A 21548-nucleotide genomic window follows, 5' to 3' on the forward strand; every position below is an offset into this window, starting at 1 on the left:
TTATTGGTAAAATCTTTAGCAAATGATCCCAAAAATGCCAAAAGAAGAAAGAAAAATGCCCTGTTTAACTAATATTAGTATTGACTACTGTCATGTGATAAAACAGGTAATTTAAAAATTCTAGTTAATTCCAAAGAACTGTAGTCAGTTAATATAACTAGAAATTTAAAAATTATGATAGACATCATATATATTAATTAAAATGATATGTGTTACTCATTAGGTTTTTAAAATCAAAGATAGGCTTTATATAATAACAAAATAATTTAAAAGGCACGGTTTTTAAAAAATGTGCTTCTCCTTAGCCTATAATCCTTATAGTATTTCCTTGGCAATTCAGCAAACCTCTTAAAACTGAACAAAATTAGGATTTTGTGCTTCTATGTTTACAGAAAGAACATATCAGACTGACTTGATAATCTAAAGAAAAAAACCGTTCTTATTTCAAAGGTTCAGAAAATAAAGGTTATTTACTATGCAGACCTAGACTTCTTGTTAAGTTGTTTTTGAGATAGCAAATTAGAAAAACATGGTCAGAGTTAGAGGCTACTCAATCAGGTTGAGGCTGGGACTTTTATTCCAGGAGCTCCTGTTCCTCCAATTTTATCTGATAATGTTCTAAAGTCTAAACATATTTTAGTTCAAAAAGATGCTTGGCTCTTAGATATAAAATGACACAAAGCTTCCAAAAATCAACAAGTTTACCCACCCTCTTCAAATGATGTATTTGTAGTCAGAGTAATCTGCCCCTCAGTACCTCTGAATTGTAATATTTGAGGAACTGAAACTTTGAGCTGGATTGTTTGTTTTTCATTTTCCTGTGCATAATCACAGGATGGGGGAATTAATAAGGGGGTTGGTTTATTGGCCAGTGCTGAGGCCTATTATTTAGGGAGAGTCATGGCAACAGAGCAAAGCTGAACGTGTGCAAGTGTAGCGTAATTTCAGCCTGCATCGTGTCAAGTGGAAGAGAAGACATGTGTCTGCAGACCCAAGGAGTAAAATATACAACACTATTTGAAATTATCTCTGCATTTTCATACTAGATACAGCATCTACATTTCCCAACAATTTAAGAAACATTGGTGGTAAGTCTTTCCCCAAACCAGCTACAAAAGTATTATTATCTGTAAAGCAATATGGCGCCCGTAAACTCAAAATTGGCAAAACCGACTGAACTACATTTCAGAGAGAGTAGGAAACTTGAAATGGTTGTGCTCTGAGGATGTCCACGTGGGTGGGCAAGCTTATGTTGCTGCTAGGCAGGGGAAGTGGTATACCACGATTTCTTCATAAGTGCGAGGTCTTTATAAACCCATCCTTGTGGGGGCTGTTTTAAATAGAAAGAAAATGACACACAGTCCCCAACCAAGCTTCCTAACTGTTTGGGGAGGGTTGCCACTTTCCCCAAACATTAGGTTACTGTGGGGGAATTTTCCAAAATTGTCAACCATTTCATTTTTAAACTCAGTTCTTCCTCTCAACATAAGACAGATGTAATATGGCAGGAACTATATTTGGTCTAGCAGGAGATGCAAGTTATTTTTACTATGCTGACGCCTACCTGACAGTGGAAGACATATTCTGGTGTGGTTTTCTTAAACTTCATGTTCCAAACCAAGGCCACTCCATCTGGTTCATGGGGAGCGTCTTCATTGTTGTTGTACGAAGCAACCATCAGCTCAGGGTACTAAATGGAAGAGGTCACAAGGATGGATTATGCTGGGATGACGACACAAGGAAAACTTTTTTATTTCTACATTCACATGCTATATTACACCATGCAAATGATGCTTTGTTGTGAAATTATGGCATATGTAGTATCAACATACTGTCTCAACCCACTGCAATCCAGTTTCTGCCTCCATATGGGCTGCCATGGTCACCGATAACTGCTAAACTTCAAGCCCTACTTAACTCTCTGTATTATTAATATCTGATATTTGGGGCTACTCCCTTCTTTCTCCTATGTTGGCTTCCATTACATCTTTCTCTCCTGATTTTCTTTCCTGACCACTCTTTTCAGTCCCTATAGGTTCTCCTTCCATTACCTATGTTCCAAGAGGGGGCTGTTCTGTCCTCTTTTTTCCTTCCATCTACACATCCTCCCTGGGCAAGCTCTTCTATTCCAATGGCTTTAATAAGCTTAATAGGCTGATAAGTTTCAAATCTACATCTCCAGGTTTAATTTCTCTCTGAGTTGCAGACCCTGACATCTGATTGCTTGCTGGGGATTTCTCAGGGCTGTCCATAGACACAGCAGATGCAGTGCATGGAAAAACGAGCTCACTGACTTCCCCATAAAACCTGCTGCTCCTCCGACATTCCACTGAGGAAGGCAACAGCTTCCTGAACGTCTTCCTGCTTCCAGGCTTGCCAGCCCTACCCTCACCCACTCCACTCTCCATCCTTTGTCAGGATGACTTTACAAAATATTTATTTGGCTAAGTCACTCCTCAGCTGAAAATACTTTAATGGCTCATCCTTACTTTCAAGGCAAAACCCAGGTCATGTAGGATCCTTCATGATCTGTCATTTTCTACCTTTCCTTCTTGTTCTTTTACAACTTTCCCTCTCCCCCAGCCTCTGTACCTAGGAGTCTGATACTCATTCTCATTGGAATATCTCTTCTGTGTTGTTTACATCATTAATTCATCCTTCAAGATGCAACTCGGGTATCAAATCCTCCAAACAATTCTCACTAACCACCCACCCCTCTTCCTTGCCTCTTCTCAGCTCCCTTAGTATTCTGTGTCCCTCCACCCCCAATTAAAGCATTTGTCAAATTGTATTATGATATTTTCCCCACTTATATCTTTCACTAGACTGTAAGCTCTTTGAGTGTAGGGACAGGTTTTTACTGACCTCTGAACCCAGGTTCCAGTAATTCCTAGCACATGATAAAGTTGTGCCAAAATCTATTGGAATTATTTTTAATTTTTACTTTTATAAACTTCTTTTTATTTCAGCAACTTTGTGCTCAGTAGAAAGGCCTTATGTTTAATCCTTTGTTGTGAAACAATGCCAATAATTAAAGGCTTAAATGCAAGAAACACAACCAGCAAAATAACAAGGAGGACTCCACAGTGATGCTGGGTGTTAGAAATACCTACTCGCCCTACGTGAACTCTATCTTGAGTGTTACTAAATACACTGAAGGTAAATCTTGTAGGAAGTATTTATGAGTTAGGGTACACTTCATGAAAATGCCATTCCTACCTGGGATTGTCATAAGGCAGTTTTGTTAAAAATAGCATCAGGATTATAGTGGATCATATCACTCCTTTCTCACAGGTCATTTAATTTTTTCCTTCTTTTTTCACTATGCTATATATATATTTAGCAGAAGATTTCCCTAACTTGAACACAGACTTTTTTTCCACAGTAAGTCTTCTCTGTGGATTTGAGTAAAGAAAGCTGCAGAGAGTTACAGCTTGCTGCTTGGTGCAGAGGAGGTATAAGCATACAACGACACACATGCATGTGGCCACCAGGGGAAGTAATCATTCTTTATTAGAAAACACTCTTCAGTGGATGAATCAAAGGCCTATTAAGAAAGGCCTTTGATTCAAAGCCCATTCAAAGAAACTAACATCCAGATAAACACAGAAGTCTCCAGACTGTCCATCTGAAGTTTAACTATGTCACATGTGAAAAGACAACTCTATAAACATCGACACCACTACCACAGGGGCCAAAGAGCAGCCAGATGTGTCTGGAATAATATCCCCCAGCTTCACATCTGGGTCTCATCGTTTACACCCACTTGCAGCTTTTCTTTTTTCTCTTTTAAAAATATTTTAAACTATTTAGCTTTAAATTTCCTTTGGAAAACAGGGAGTGTTTTAGTAAAATAACAGTGAAATGCTTTTGGCATAATCTCTTTAACTGGGATCATAAGGACCAAAGATACTGATTTAAATTTTAGCTCATGCAAGTTTTTATGATCTCAAAGTGTCCTCTAGTATGTCCTTTTCCACTGTTTCTTTAAACATGACTAGTCATATTTTCTTATTCTCCAATTAAAAGTCTCTAAACAATTATTTAAATGTGAAATGTTAAAATTATAATTTTAAAGAGATATGAACAACTACGAAATTTGTGATCATCTGATTACTCATAGAGCAGGATTGTCCAATATTGAACCTAGGGGAATTTTACCCAGAAATTACTAGATATGCTCTCAAACCCGGTTTGTTCTTACAGATAAATGAAATGTAACATTTACTGGAGAGGAAAAAACCAACACGTCTTAAGGGCCCATTAAGTGCCAGACACTGAGCTGGGTGATATGTTAATTTGTTTGGTCCTCACAACCCTCTAAAGTAGGCAACGGTTTACTTATTTCTACAGACAAAGAAGCCAAGGATCCTGAGTTACATAATTTGTTCCAGGCTATGTTGCTAATAAGTGATAATGCGAGATCCCCACTTGAAATCTGCTGGGCTTCAAAGACCATGTCCCCTCTTGTCCATTACAGCATGCGTCAAGTGCCCTATCCATGTAAGGCACTGTGCCCAGTAAAATGTGGGACAAGAATGCTCTGCTCTTTAGGAACTCACCATTAAGCAGAACGAGAAAAGACACATGTTGGAATGATGACAACACAAACACAACACAAAATAAATGCAAAGCATGACGTGATAAAATGGAGGTATAAGCAAGGTTCTGTAGCAGCATGGAAGAGAACATGCCAACTTCAGTTGGGATGGAGTATGGTTGCCAGGATAAATTGGAAGGGACTTCAGAGAAGAAATGGGACTTGAGCTGGGCCTTGCCAAGTGCATAGGTTATTAGCAAAGAAGAGAGAGGAGAGTATGGACAAGAGTACAAAGACGGTGTGGGAGATTCTCTTGGGTATTCACCTGGCTCACATGATTCTCTGTCTTTGGAGATGACCCTAATACACAGATGTCTAACTTCCAAGGGATAATTAATTAATTGCAGGGTTGATACTTGGCCCCGCTGAGCCAATCACATTCTGTAACCTGGATATTGTAAATTTTGACCTGAGACACAGAACTCCTAGACTGGCAAATGAGTCAGGATAATGCCAGCATCCAATTGGTGAGGGACCTCAAGCTGCTCAGATTTCTAGTATTCCTGAGTTTCAATTTTCCCTCTTTTTCATGGATTCCCTGACTATGCTAGTGGCTCCTTAATAGACTCCTCTTTCTAGCTTTTTTGACTAGTATAGTGAAGAAGAACGGTTCAGGAGCCAGCAGGTTGTAGTATTTGGCTGGGAGAAAGGCTATGTGAAGAGATGTGAAAGAAAGGCCTGGTGTAGGGATCATCCCTTAGCAAGAATTGGCTTGAGCTCAGAGTCAGCGAAGCTGGACGTGCTTCTTGGGTCCAAAGGTCAATGGGTCCAGACTGCTCCTTGAGGCTAGAAGTCAATGGATCCGGACACAGCCCATTGACTGCTGAATGCTTCTTGGAGCTAAAGGTCAATGGCCTATTGAAATAGACAAACTGTTTCCTACGGCAAATAGCCAAGGTGTGTCTCATTGTCCTGCATGCAGGTAATGAGGTCCAAAGGTTAAGATGCAAAGGTTTGCCTTCCCTTGAGCAATTTCCATAAGAAATGGAACATGTCTGCTCAGGACTCTAAACATAGTCACGTACCAGGAAATAGCTGCTGGAAAAAAAGGAGTATAAAAATAAACCCTGGAGTTTTCCACACTGTGGTCTTTACTGTCTATGTGTGTCTGTGTGTTTTTTCCGTGTCTGTATGTATGTTTATGTGTTCATCCCCCGTTCTGTAATCAGGCCGCAACACCTGGAAATGCCACAGGGCATCATCGGGACGTCACTGAGTACAGGCTAACCATTTTAGATTTTACTCTGGGGACAACAGGAGTCCTACTCTGCAACTGCTAATGCTACTGCTGCTACTATTCTCATTACTATGCTGCATTTATTGAGCACTTTTATGTACAAGGCACTTTTAAAATTCTCAGTCCTTTAAGATATATTAACTCATTTAATACTCACAGTAAACATGTGACGTAGGTATTATCATTATCGTCATTTTAGAGTGAGGAAACTTAAGCCAAGAGAAGTCAGGCAACTTGCCCAAGTTGATATAGAGGACACGTTAAGTAATCTTTATGAAGATGAATCTGGTAAAAAGCACTTACAGTGACTCAACTGTGTAGAGACTGGAAGTAGGGGGACCAGTTAGGAAGCTATTTTCTAATATAAGCAAGAAGTAGAGAGTATGACATAAAGTAGGTGTAAAATCCATGTTAGTAGATTTAAATTGGTGTCAGTGGGAGTCTTTTTGCTACCGTGAATTTGATTGGATTTAGCAACTAAATGAACTGTCAAAGATTACTCAGGTTTGTACCTTGGGTGACTGCAGGATTGGAAGACACTATTTACACATGAGAGGAGTGTGTGCGGTGGGAGTGAGGTCATGAGTCTGGTTCTGTACACGTCCGCAGTCCGCAAAATCTGTCATGTGGTATGTGGATAGTATTACCGACCCACTGTGCTAAACAATGTTCAGTGAGTGACAGAGTTGACATAATTCCCCAAGTTCCCAAATTTCTTCCAAGGAATGATGTGTGGGTGATATAGTTTGCAACATTAAAGTGTTCTTCTTTAAGACGCCCAGGAGATCAAAGCAAAGCCGTGCTGAAACCTTATAATTTCTTCCTTTTTCTCCCCGCAGTTTCATTCTGTTACAGTCAGGAAATCATCCCAGGCACGCATGCCACTACTAGACTCGGAGGCGGTGCCTCCATCCTTCTCTTCTTTCTTAGTATCGCTGGATCACATCCAGATCCATTCAGAAAGTCTCTGAACATGTAAACCTGGTTCTTCAAACCCCACGAAATTGTTGTGATGTGGGAGCTGAGGGTTCCAAGTCCTTTTTCTTATGCCCCATATAAAGTACGTTTTTCAGAAATACAAGCCCCTTCCCCACAGTGTGGGTGGACAGGCTACACAAACGTGGGAGAGATAAATGTGGCCTCTTTATGGTGGAGTTTCTGCCCTTTCCGGTTTCACTTCCTGCAACACAAATATCACAGGGGACCGCGTGTGGAAACACATCCACGGGCAATACGGCCCTCACCTACCCGGGCAGGTGGGGCCCGCCCTGCTGAGGGCCCTGCGGCCTCCTCGGGGAGTGTTCCCAGCTTATGGGGGACACGGTAACAGTTGCCTTTGAGGAATGTGTCAGATAAGGTTCCTGTGTAATTTCCAGACTCCGAACAAGTGAACGAGCTGAGCTAAGTGTTTCCTCGGGCTGGGATCTGATTTCTGTGCACACCCGAGCGCGCAGAGACCACCCACACACAGGCAGAAAGTGCTGTCTCCGTCTCTGCACGATGGATGTGCTCTTTGTTGTTTGGATGTAAAAGGGGATTCAAGGCGGGAAACAGTCACTCTCTTGGTGGCTGACAACAGTCCAGTTTGGAGGATTACATGCCTCTTTGGTTCTCCTGTTCTCCAACAGGATTAAATGGGGTTCTTCTTCTCATACGTTTTATGGCTCTGCCTAGAACACCCTCTTCTTTCCTCCGTTTGTCTAAATCCCAGTCTTGTGAGAAGCCCTGTCTGCCCAGAGACAGATCCCAGTCCCACTGAACCCTGAGAGCGCTTGCTATCTGCCCCGTATCATTCAGCACCTATAAGCTCTCTTAGTTTCAGATCCAGCTCTTTGTGGGAGGCAGTGGTTAAGAACATACCCCTCGGAATGCTAAAAGTCTTCGGTTTAAATCCCCACGCTACCACATCCTAGCTAAGTGATTTTTAGCAAGTTACTTAGCTTCTCTGAGCCTCGGTTTTCTCAAATATAACATGGAAATAGTAATAGTGGGCTGTTTCATTTGGTTGTTATGAGGGTGAAATGTAGAGCCTTCAGAGCAGGTGGCACAGTACTGTGTATAAAAGAAACACAAATGAAAAGCTAGCTATGAGGCCAGGCACGGTGGCTCATGCCTATAATCCTAGCACTCTGGGAGGCCGAGGTGGGAAGATTGCTTGAGGCCAGGAGTTTGAGACCAGCCTGAGCAAGAGCAAGACCCCATGTTTACAAAAAATAGAAAAATTAGCTGGGCGCGTTGGCATGTGCCTGTGGTTCCAGCTACTTGGGAGGCAGAGGCAGGAAGATCACTTGAGCCTAGGTGTATGAGGTTGCAGTGAGCTGTGATGATGCCACTGCACTCCAGTCTGGGTGACAGAGGGAGATCCTGTCAGAACTAGGTTGTGTGAACATGTTACTTAACCACTCAGTGTTGCATATAGTGCTTGGTATATTATTAACTAGATGAGTTGGCCATTCAGCACATTGGCTTTTAGTAAATTTGCCAGCCTTCACTCCGAATGCCATACTAATGAGTTGAGACATTTTTCCTGGGGGCAATGGAGAGTTTTAATCCAGGGAATGAAGTGATCAGATTTGTATTTTAGAAAGATGATTTGCATAAACGTCTAGAGGGAAAACTATAGGTGGACAAGCATGGAGGTAGAAAAACCAGTTAGAGGGTTAAAAATAGTACAGGTGTAAGACGGTGAGTAGATGAGTAGAGAAATGGCTGGTCTTGGTGACAGACTGGTCTGGAAGATAAAGGAGAGGAAGTTGGTAATGCTGATGATGAGAGTAGGCCCTTAGGTATACTGTGATGCCTTTAACATAGAGACAGTGTAGTTGGCAAAAAACGATTTTGGATATATGGAAAAGATGATTAGTTTGAGATTCTATGAGACATCTAAGTGGATCTTTCTGGTATACAAAGTGAAATTCAGGAGGGAGATTGGGTGGGAGATACAAGCAGGCTGTCCATGTTGTCGTTGAATCCTTAGCAATGGAAGAGATCTCCCATGGAGGGTATATCAGGAAGAAGAGCAGAGGTTGAGGGCATGACCACAGGGACCTCAGGGTGGTAGAGGATGAGGAAGTCTTGGAGAAGTCAGAGAACTAGAAGACAGTTGAGTAGAGAGAACTCAGCAGAAGCAGGTTGTTTCTATAAGCATGGGGAAGTCAACTAACCTGGTTGACAAAGAGAGGTCAGGGCAGATGAAGGCTTAAAAATATCCACAGGATTTGACAAGTAGAAAATCAGTAGTGACCTTAATAAGAGCAGTTACATGGACAGAATGGTCCAGCTCCTTGTCTGGTACCTAGCACATAGTAGATACTCAATAAATACAAATAACTGACTGAAGAATTTAAACTGAAACCTTAGTAAAATGAAAAAGAAGACCAACAGGGATAGAGAAGAAAATTGTAGTTTAGTAAGCATATCTAAAGTGGAGGAACAAATCTCTCTTATTTTTTTTTTTATACAAATGCCATGAGAACACAGGCCAGGTTGTCCCATCCCAGCAATAATTCTTACCTGGAGAGACCAATCCATACAAGTGACCACTCGATGCTTGGACCAATGTTCATCATAGAACTGACGATTGAAAGAAAGATTGGCTCCAGCCTGAACATCCCTAGGAGAGTGGAAACATCAGAGGTAAATACGATGCTTCAGAATGGGGCTTTCCCTCTATGCTGCTCATATTGAAACATGAAATGGCAAAAGCATGGCACACAATGCTCGCTGAAGCCCAAACATCAGTCTAGACAGCAAACTCTGGTTAACACAGATGAACTAAAGATGGTCTCCTTTATGAAAAGATCTTTCTAACCTGGCCCAGAAAAGATTTCCACATGTTCCAAGTCTAGTATTAAATGTCCAATTTGTTTCAGGCTCCCATCTAGACCAGTCTTGAAGCTTTCTCCTCTCCCTGATAGGCTCTAGCCTGCAGCAGGGCTTATTAGAAATCTCCCTGCTACAAGGGAAGGCAGCACACTATGGGATTCTTTGATATCAATACAACCTTAGCTGTCCTTAGACCAGAAGTAATACGCGTGTTTTTATTTACCTGTAAGTGCTGATCGGCTATAGCAGTTGCCTCCTCGCTCAACAGTAAGTGGTAATTTCTACCATGAGACCGGCATGGTGGAGAGTGGAGGATTCACCAGATGTGTTCCAGATACTTACCCTTCCTACCAGAGACCAAAACAGCATCTGGGTCCAGGAGGATTACACTTTGGCCAGCGCTTACTTGGCTGACACTCAACTGGCTACAACACATCCTTCGAAGAATTCAGCACTTGGTCATGCAGTTGCTCTACGAGGCTGAGTGTTTAAATTGAGTAATGCTTGTTCTGTGCCAGCAGCTACTGGATCTGCATAAAAAGCTGCCTAAATTGCTTGGGCTTCAGTTTGAAAATTCTTCTACACTCACCTTTCCCCTGTTCATTTGCTTCATCCGCTGGCTTGCATTCTGCATCACTTACATACCTCTTGCTCAGACTGGATGACCTGGCTTCAGACAAGTTTTGGGGCTCTAATTAGTTGATCTATTATGACTTTTTTCCCTTGCTAACCCTTCCTCAGCTCCACCATTGCAAACTCAGGCCAGAGGTACATGTACCCAAGTCCTGCCAGGACCCCAGGATGATACTTGGCCAGGTACCCAGAAGGAAATAGGACCAACAAAATCAACTGAGTCATAGAGTAAAAGATAACAAACATTGCAGAATATATATATCCAAGATATTTTTGTGTCTTCAAGGCAGTCTAAACATGCTGCCAACTGTTGAGAACATTTTCAGAAATTCTTTTTGAAATTGTTTTCAGTGCCTCTGTTAAATTTCTTTGAGCATCCTCAATGATGATAAGACATTGTCCTTTAAGAACATATTTGAATTTTAGAAGTAGTAAAATATAATCTCTTATGAAAAATGCAAGTGATCCTACCTTCACATATTATTCTTGGTCAAAAGAAATCTGTGGCCAAAAACCAGCTATATTTATGTCTGATAAGGCTCATAAAGTTCATCCTATTGTCCCCATGATGATGGTTGACAGCCACTGTCTTTTTCAATATATATGCTACAGTCACAGAGAAAGTCATTTGGGGACACTTGTGTTTACTGATTGGTTTTTTTTTTTTTTATCTTTAAAACACATACCCTTGCATATGTGCTTCCTAAAAGGCATATCTACATACACATGATCTTATGGTACCAAAAAAGAGAAAAAAATTTCCAGTCTCTGCTCACAGTCTCTCACATCAGTTAAGTTCTCCCATATTTCATGTTTATTTTCTTCAGCTTCCTGTTTGCTTAGACATCAAGAATAGAGCTAGTGGATATAACATAAATCTCCTTTTCTATTTATAAGAATGTTTTCTCAAAGGATAATGTATGTGACTTTGCCAGTCTCTATCACCTGGACTGTTCCCCAGATATCAAGTTCAAAAGCATTTCAGGGAAGCACAAGATAATTAAAGGGAAACTCTAAGCCAGAAGTTATAACCAAAGCCTGCAGTCAAAACTGTTCAGCAACATCAATCCTGGAATTTCATCCTCCTCTGATTTGTTAAATTTGAGATTTGCCGAGTCAATACATAAATAAATTTAGAATCAACAGATAACTTACACTATTTTTAAAAAATGCACATAAGAGACTAACCCATCTTTTTCTTCTAATTCTCGACCACTGTAGTCAAAAAAGATGTCGGAGTCCTCAGCCAGTGCTCTTTCAATTACCCGTATTGTTCGATCAAAAAAGATGAGAAATTCCTCTGAATGAAGGATCTGCTGTTTTTCTTCCTCTGTCAGCTCCCTTGGAGGGGCTTTTTTTTGTAAAAGAGATTTTTAGGAAAGAAAAAACGGACAATTAAAACTTATCAAGAAGAATCCAACTTTTGAAAGAGACTGCTTAGCAAAGGAATAAGACACAGTGAGACAAACAAGTGTTAATATCGATTCTAAATTATTGCCAAATCACACTAAAGGCTGTTGCAGATGTCCCCACAGAAAGATTTCATATCTGGCCTAATTACAATTTTGAAGAGCTGAAAAATATTACAAATAAAAATAGATTAGTGTGTTTTTAGCAATCAGTTCTGAATATTGTTTTCTTTAAAACTAAACTTGAAAAAACAGTTAAAATAAGTCATAATAGATAAAATTTATAACTATTTATACATACTGTTGTACTATTACCAAGCTGGCAATATTAAATAATTAGGAACAGTCTGTAATATGATCCACCTAGTATCTTTCCTCTTTCTACTATGTGAGTTGGTTTTAATATTTTAGATGGTTAGCTGGAAAGGCTGATTGATTGTTATACAGATTTTATTCAAAAGCTGAAACATGTCTTTCCAAATCTGCTTTCACTCAACATATCTTCTGCTTTTAAACAAACACATAGAACAAATAAATGCTTCTATAAAACACCCCATAATGGTTTTTATGCCTCATTTTTCTAGCATGATTAATCTTACCAAACTAAATTTGAAGATACAAAATAAGAAAAAGAAAGATCACATAACTAGCAGTATGTCATAGTTTCTGAAAGTTAGCTCATGTTAGACTTACCATTCAGTAACGTAAACCATGCCTTCGGTAGTAGGTTCTACATAAAGCTACAGGGAAGGGATTAGGAATTCCTCCAGACTGAAAAACCCTCAAGAGTAGAAACTGTCAGCTGAAACTTTGTGGTGCTTCAGGATCCCTAGTTCAACTCTGGTGCAGAAAGCCTTCAATAATCGCTTGACTGATTACTCTTTCAGTAGTACAGAAGCTCCCGAAGTTAAACCCACAAGAGGCGGGTAGTGAATTATTATATAATCACAAGTGGGGTCCTTGGTGGAATCACTTACCCCCAGAGTTTCACAAACACTTCCACAACCATCCCAATAACCAGGAACGATTTCTACCTGGTCATGTGGTCAAAGGAATTTAGGTACAATCCTGTAGCATAAGGTTTTATGGAAGTGTTATTTGATTTGATTGTTGGTATCCTGAAGCCACTGTCCTAAGAAATCTGAACGGTCCAGAAGCCCTTCTACAGAGTCACGGGAGTGAATCTCAAGGTTTAATGTTTACAACATTTCTCCCCTTCCAACTTCCCCTTCCCTGCTCATGATGCAGAATATCTGGAAGGAATATCTATTTACCAGAAACTATTAATAGAATGATTCAGATGTAGCTGGCTCATACCTTAATAAATGCTCTCCAGGTAATATTATGGTGCAACATGATGCATCCACTGCAGCAGAAGACCTTCTGCAAACACAATCCACCCCATGGTTTCTAGCAACCCTAAATATAGTTAGAAATACTTCTTTGCTGCCTAAGTCTCCAGAGCCATAAATATGCCAGCGTGTACTGGGACTTTCCAAGGATGCCTATCAACTTCTTCTGAGCAGTGTTGCTCAGACGCAAGTTTGAGAATTGGTGAGGCGGGCAATGTGTACACTCAGACTTTGACTAGATACTAGGGGCATAGGTGGGAGCCAGAAATAACACAAAGGACTCTGCAAAACCAACCTGAAATCAAACATGTACCCTGCTATTTGCTAGCTGTGATTCTTTAATCAATTCATTGAAGTTCTTTGAGCAGCAGTTTTATCTATAAAATGCGGATAATGATGCCTAAAATTTAAGTCTGATTTAAGGGTAAAAGATAAATATATGGGGCAAATAGTTACACATTTACTATTTAGTAATGAAGTAGTAATTTATTAGTAGACATTTGAATGATCTCACTCAATAATACAATAAAACTACTAAATGGAACTAGGCAAAAGGAAAAAAAACACCCTACACAATGCTAGGTCCATTTTGTTTTAATTAACATGTTACATAAATAAATAAACTTCACTAAATAAGCATACTACAGGCCAAGAAGAATGCCTTATTTTAAAAAAGACTCACTCAGCCTTGGTCTCTGTTACTGGATGACTTGGAAGACACTTGAGATTAAGCAAAGAAGTAGGAACTTTTACCCTTTATTCCTTTTTTTAATGATATAAAAATATTTCTAGTCTCTGTTTCTCTTTTTGAGCCACTTCTATTTCACCTGTATCTTTCCTTACAGTCCATTACCTTGAATAAAAAAATAGCATCTGGGTAATTTTCTGTAATTTTTTTCTTCCCTGTAGCTTATTGTCACTTTGATCTCAGCTTTCAAGACATACAACTTCTTCTCTAAGAGACACATAAATGGCTGATCAAAGTGTGCTTGCAGAGGCCAAGTTCAGGTAGGTGAAGCAGTAGCCTCCTCAGATATTATGTTTGACAATACAATATTTGGCTTGAAATCAAATTGCTACTGAAGCAAACAAAGGATATATTTTATATTAAGCTTTGATGTCTAACAGGGATCAAATGACATGATTTGTTAGCACAAAATAATCAGATGCATGTGCAGATGAGTACTTTTTAGCAGTCATAAATAATATTCAACTTAGGAGTTAAGTAGAACCATAGTTATTTTTGATAATAAAAAAACCCCTCCCCTACGTAAAATTCTTTAAATTGCTAAGTGTTGTTATTTAATATAATGAAAACATAATGGAGTATCCAGGAACTACAACCAAAAGGTATATTCAGGGACAAAAACCTCTCCAGACATCATATTTCATGAAAGAAAATTGGTTGGTTAATGGAATCTATAAAGTTGAAAATATAGGAATAAAAAAAGAGAATCAGAATTGCTTTAGTCCAGTATAGACCCCAAATTCTCCCTGAAATATGTGTTTCTGTAGCTTTTCCCTAACAAATTTATTTTTAACAAGTTCGCAGCATAAAACGGTAGGAATTAATTTAATAGCAAAAGGCATAGCAGAACAAAACATGGACATTGATACTATTTTATTTTTCTTATAAGTTAAGCAGAAAATGCTATTATAGCAGATTTTTTGTTTGCTTATTTTCATAACACAAAACAGGGAGTATTTCTGCCAAGGACTGACAGTTAACAATACTTTATGTATTTAAAATGCTCTTTAAAAAAAAGACTCTTTGTAAAAAGTATAACACATGGATATAACTTACATTTCCAAACGCCAAGGCAATTTTCAGATTTACCAAAAATTTACCCAGTTATATTTAACTTTGAATAACATGTATGAAAGAAATGTACTGAATTCATGAAATTCAAAATTTAGAAGACAGCCTAACTCTATGGCCTGCAAAACTAAAATCTAAAATAAATTTTATTTAGGATCCATTTTTTATTCTTTTTTATCATAGAAATATTAATTTCTTAGTTTTACATATGAAAATACTTTTTAATGTATTTTCAAGATGATTGTTTCCTATTTGCTGTGTGTTCTTAACCTTCCTTATTGATTTTGATATGTACTTTGTCAGTCTCTCTAATGTTTACTATATACTATATCTTTTGGTTTCTAAGGTTCTTGGGATTTTTTTACTGTATGAAAATGTAAAATTCATAATGAAGTTTACAACTTCTATTGAGTTTTTTAAATATCTCATTTTTAGGTTGAAAGTTATTTTAAAGATATCTAATTCAGAAATGTCTTGCCTTGTTTCAGTGATGTAGCTTTAAATTTCAATATAAAAGTTATATTTAGAAGTGTTTTTTCAAGAATATCTAAAAGACAATAAATAAATAAACCTACATAGCCAGGAAAAACATCGGATTAAATAGGGACAGTGGCTCTCATGAGAATTTTACAGTGAAATCAGTTCATAAACAGCAGCAAGAAAACCAAACCCAGCTAACAACAAAGGCTATGCTTCTCTGAAGTTAATGTGAGGTTTATGAGTTAACTTATATTTACAAGAGTTAGGTTCCTGATCTGTTGCTTTGAATCTCTAAACATGAAGACACTAGGATACTGGCATATAGAAATTTTCTACACTTTGATTAAAGGCTAAAATGTGCTCATTGTTTTTTCCTACCCTATTGCAGAAAAAAAAAGCGAAAACAGTAATAAACCAAAACTATATTTCTTTACTGTTTAATGCATTTTGATATCACATGGGCAAAAATGTCAAAAGCTAGTGAGCACTGATTGTTTTCCCCATCTCCCTCTCACCACTTTTTTTTCTTCTTCACTTCAAAAAAAAAAAAAAAAAAGACCAAACAGATTTCTCAAAAATGTGTTTCCTGGTTTGAAACTGTGTATGTCAAGTTTCAGCCCAGAGCAAATTTTTATGGCTGAGTAATAAATCCCTGAAACGCAGGGTTCATAATGGAAGTGCTGACACAGCCCTAACTACTATGCAGTCGTGTGAATGGCGCCACGATTATATCTGCTAAAGATTCTTTCAAAAGTTTGCAAAATACTGTCTTGCTTAAAAAAAAAAAAAAAAGCCAGAGAGTTTGATGCCAACATAAACATGCTTTTAACCCATTATGTGCTAATTTGCAGAAAAGCCATTAATGGAAAATAAGGCACACAGTGCAGCAGTAACAGGAAACGTTCTTTCAAACTTCTTTTTGACTTTTTACATGACTTTAATCAATTCCACGAAGCATGAGTAACAGTTAAAGCTGAAGGGTGTTTTTGCTCAGAAATGAAGAAGGAAGTTGCTTTGCTTTGCCAGAGAAGATGGTTTGGAGGTTGGGTTTGGGGGCGGTACTGATGGGGAGTTCATGCCAAGACACACAAAACCTACCCTGGCTCCCATCACTGGGTATATTTTAAGGATGTTTTACAAAAAGTAAAATAGAGTATTTTAGTAGATCCTGATTGTTTTGTCCCTTGCTACACCTGTGATAATGATATACTATTCACCATCTTTTTTAAACAAGATTTTTTAGTAAAAGTTTAAATGTAAAATCTCTTCCATCAAATCTATTTAGAGTCTCTCAGAAAAAAGTGACCCTTGTGTCTTTTGCAGGTGCCACTGTTAAAAGATGCTAAATCTTCTTCCCGCCCTCACTCACACCCCAGAACCTGACAGCAGTTGATCTCCTCAATGCCTCAGACCAGGTACAGAGACAGAAATAGGGCCCTTAATGATAGTTCTCCAAAGGGACTTGGTTTGCATCACTTTTGATATTTTCACAATTTCTTACATGTCAGCTAAGGCCCAGGTAACCATGTTCCCATTTCAAAGCTATGGGCTATGGCAAAGCTGAGCACAGAGAACTGGTACATCCAAGGGCATCCATCCCACCAGGGGTAGAGCCTGGTTATAGACCCAGGCACTGCAAGGCAAGACAACTAATAATCATTTAGCAGACTCTTACATAGCACTTACTTTGTGCCAAGTATCATTCCATACTAGCCCTGCTGAGTCTTATAAAAAAATACCTTAGGAGGTAGATATTATCTGTTTGCCAGATGGGGAAATTGAGGCAAAAAAAGGTTACACTAAGTCTAGCAGTAATGATCACATAGCTGGTAAGTGACAGAAGCAAGATTTGATCCAGGTAGTCTGGCTCCAGAGCCTGTGCTTTTTTCTGTCACTATCCTGCACTGGCTTTTAGATACCTGAGATTGCATAAAACAAATTGAAGCAAAATTAAACACACATACATACACCCCTCCCCCCACACACACACACTTCAAATGATCCTCCATATGAAGCCATTCTTAATAATGTTTAAAAACTGTCTCATTTACTCTATATGATATGGACATGATCTGTAGTAAGTATTCAAGCTACTCTCATTTTCTCATGAGAGTACAAGGCGCTGAAGAGAGTAGATGGGATCAGTATGCACCAGTTCCCACCCAAGTCCCCAGTGCTGATTATGTGCCACCTCCTGTGCCAGAGCCACAGCCATCTTTAAAATTTACAAATCAAATGAGCTTCTAATTAGAATTAGATTGATCTATATTTGGGATACTCAGTAGGATATATGGAAGAACTTTTAAAATCTACACTCAGTTCTAAGGTCCCATTCTCTATTGATAGAAAGACAATTTCAAAATTCTTTTCTATTTCAATGGGCTGAGAATCTCAAAGTAATACAAAATTCGACTTGTAAGGAAATGTCACCTGCAGTATTCCTCCCCCCAACACACTTTCTTTTCTTTTTTTCCCTCCTATTATACTTCCTGTTCGTGAGACCCAGTGCTATCACACGAGGATGGCAGCGCGATGAAATGCATGGGCTTTGGATTCAACTCTAAATCTTGGCTCATGTAGTTACAAATTATATATCCTTGGGTAAGTTTTTAAACCTTTCTCTTCCTAGTTACCTATCCATAAAATAGAAATAATTTTAGTATCTGCTTCAGAAGGATGTTGAGAGGAGTAGATAACATCTGCAGTGTTTAGGGGAGAGCCAAGTGCATGGTAAGCCCATGATATATGTTAGTCACTGTTACCACTGGAACCTGTAAAGAGGTTGTTTCTCCCTGTACAGGTTGTGGAAGAAAACTTCTAACAGTACAGTTCATGGCAATGATCGCTGTCAATGTTTCTATGTACATCACAAGAAAACACTTCAGAATTTATGGACAAAATAAATAACTATATGTAGTCCTTTCTTTCACTGTTATTACTGAAAATATATGGTGGAGTGAATGAGATAACATGACAATTGATAACAAGTATCTTCTTTTATCACTATTTAGCATTAAATAATAATTTTATTAGAGTTGTGGCCAGAATTGTTACTGAAATTGCAGATGGTTTGCATTTTACTTGCTTCTATCAGTTAAGAAATAAATGATTCTTGCTTTAGAGATCACAGTTTATGTTGCTATATCTTAATGTATTGAATAATCATACAAAAATCTTCCATATAGGGGATGTAAATTTAATTTTTACTTACCTCTATAGTCCCTTACACTGATAAAAGCAAACAAAACAATAAAATAATTACTCAGTTTATCTCCCACATCATACCTTCCTTCACCTCCTGTTTCTTGTCTTGGTTTTCCAGTTCTGAATCATGGCCACCTTTGGGTTCCACCATTTCCTCATCGTCCTCATCCTCTAGAAAAAAGAAAGAGAGAAATGCAATATTTTTTTCCTTCAAATCAAAGTCTTTGGTTGATGGTGGGAGGTAGGGGTAAAGGGTAAAGTTCTAATCATTTAGGGCAACTTCTAAGTAAATCAGTCCACAATGAATGCTCAAGATAAATGTTCATGAATATATGAATAAATTTTCTCCAAAAGGGGCCTCTTTGAAAGTTTCCCTAAACTGCTGAGAAAACCGCCCTGAGTGGGCACCTGCTACATCCATCTCCAGGCCCTCGCCACGTGGGATGTCTTGGAATTGCCTCCCTGACCTCTGAAGCTTCTTCAGAGATGGCCCAGGAACAGATCTTAAAATGTTTCCACCTGGAGCACATTTTCCAGGGGGGACACGTGCTGTACAGATGACTCATTTACAATTTAATTCTCACCAAATTAATTTGTTTTTGACCTACAGGAAAGGATTAAATACAGGTTTGACCCAGGTCAAATGCCATTGGCAAGTAAACAACCAGGAGTACGGTCCCCAAAGTCAATGCCATTGGTATGAGAGAAAGAACCAACCCCAAATGGGATTTATATATTCAGAGCAGTCTCTGCATTAATGTGAATTTAATGAGCACTAACAAATGGACCCAGTCAGCTACCACTGCCAGATGTTACAGTGCCCTTCCTGCCCTATGCAAATGTATGCTCATTTTCTCTCTTATCTTAACTTGCCTTTCTTAGATGCCCCTTCCATTATAGAGCACTTGAAATCATTGGCCACAACATAGAAGATTTAGGAGAGAGTCAAAGTGTCACAAGAAAATCCAACTTACAGAAAATAAAATGATACAAAAAATTGAAATTTATTTCCATGTTCTTGAATATAATATATTCACTGGAGGTTATTGATTTCATTGGTTCAAATGGAGTTTATCAAGGAAATGACTTCACTTCTCCTCCCACCCCATATATTCATTCACTCAACAAATATTTACAGACCTTCTAAAAAATCTCAAGCTCTATGGATAGTTCCATTCCCATCACAATAAATCTGAGATTTAGCAACTCAAAATTTCAGCAACAACCACTTAGAAAATACATTATAAATGCATACTTAAATGCCCAAATATATATATGTATAACCTGAAAAGCAACCCCCAAACTTCTGACTATATTAAGCAAGTGATTTGTACAAAGGATATTAATTAAAAATATGGATGTGTAAAATATAGCATTGCAATTTAGATACTAAAATTTTAAAAAGTGAATTTTTATAGAAATACAGTACTCTATATGTACACATGTAGACTGTGGAACCAACCTAATTACCACACTACACATATCAGAAAGATTATAAAACACTTTTAAGGAAAATTACCATTTATTATTAACACATAACTGAGGTACATTTATGAGATTAAAAGTTGCACTTAAAATTTCGAAAAGAACACTAAGTTACACAAATTTTTAAAAAAATAATCTTTAAAATATTAAGTTATAAATAGCACATCTAAGTCCTTATCCATATGTAAAGATATTACTGCTATATATCCCCAAAAAATTCTGCTTAAAGAGTTCTGAACGAAATATCCACCTTGGCTGGTCATGTTGGCTCATGCCTGTAATCCTAGCACTTTGGGAGGCTGAGGTGGGAGGATTGCTTGAGGCCAGGAGTTCAAGACCAGCCTAAACAACATAATGAGATCTTGTCTCTACAAAAAATAGAAAAATAAGCTGGGCATGGAGGTGCACGTCTATAGTCCTAGCTATTTGGGTGGCTAAGGTAGGAGGAGGATCACTTGAGCCCATGTGTTTGAGGTTGCAGTGAGCTATGATGACGCCACTGCACTTTAGCCTAGTCAACAGAGCGAGACCCTATCTCAAAAACAAAAACAAAACAAAAAAAACCACACCTTAACATGATGTATATTCCTGATCCAAGGATCTAACACAAAGCCCAGTGAGGAATGAACTGGAGGGAAGTTTCCTCTTTGGTAAATCTTGGACGGAGACGCAATTTTCAAAAGGCCTCTCAGCTGCTGGAAAGTGTCTCCATTTCTGAACCTTCTAGAGACATTTCTTTAAATCTAATAGATTCAGCAGCCATGCCTTGACGCTTATTAAGTGTAGGGAAAATACACCAAACACAAAGGTGATGAGGCCAGTGTTATGGGTTGAACTGTGTCCTCAAAACTCATACATTGAAGCCTTAACGCCCAGCATCTCAAAATGTGACCTCATTTGAAAATAGGGTCATTGCAGATGTAATTAGTTAAAAGGAGGTTACACTGGAGTAGGGTGGGCACCTAATCCAATAGGACTGGTGTCTTTATAAAAAGGAGAAACTCGGATACAGACACACACATATAAGGAGAACACCATGTGAACATGAAGGCAAAGATCAGGGTGATTCCTTCTACAAGCCAAGGAGCGCAAAGATTGCTAGCAAACCACCGGAAGCTAGGGGGCAGCATAGAACAGATTCTTCTCCACAGCAGTCAGAAAACAGGCCTGCGGACATCTTGATCTCAGACTTCCAGCCTCCAGAACTGTGAGGCATTAAATTTCTGTTGTTTAAAACACCAGTTTGTGGTACTTTGTTACGGCAGCTCTAGGAAACTAATGAAGCCAGTAAAGTGCATTTCCTTCTAGGATCTTACAATTTAGTAGCATGGATACAGGAGACATGCAATAATACCTAAGGTAGTGATGAGTGCTTTGCTTGTATACTCTAATTTGTCAGAACTTAGCCCAGTTTTATAGATGAGGAGACAGTAATTTCCCCCAAAGAAACTCCCAACCATATCAAGCTTCAAGTTCTGTCTGGTTTTGTCTGCTTTTGGGTCTG

General features: G+C 38.6%; 1 protein-coding gene across 5 annotated transcripts in view; it reads right to left on the reverse strand.

Annotated features, from left to right (window-relative positions):
* DYNC1I1 (dynein cytoplasmic 1 intermediate chain 1) overlaps nucleotides 1–21548 on the reverse strand; it is a 356211-nt gene that overhangs the window by 102169 nt on the left and 232494 nt on the right. For all 5 annotated transcript variants that reach the window (XM_069461334.1, XM_069461331.1, XM_069461333.1 and 2 more), the window contains 4 exons: nucleotides 18641–18730; nucleotides 11484–11646; nucleotides 9351–9450; nucleotides 1565–1690 (listed from right to left, as the gene is read on the reverse strand). In XM_069461334.1, coding sequence (XP_069317435.1) covers nucleotides 1565–1690; nucleotides 9351–9450; nucleotides 11484–11646; nucleotides 18641–18730 — 479 coding nt within the window. The remainder of the gene's footprint in view (nucleotides 1–1564; nucleotides 1691–9350; nucleotides 9451–11483; nucleotides 11647–18640; nucleotides 18731–21548) is intronic.

The sequence above is a fragment of the Eulemur rufifrons genome, chromosome 29 (assembly GCF_041146395.1).
Source record: "Eulemur rufifrons isolate Redbay chromosome 29, OSU_ERuf_1, whole genome shotgun sequence".
Lineage (NCBI taxonomy): Eukaryota > Metazoa > Chordata > Mammalia > Primates > Lemuridae > Eulemur > Eulemur rufifrons.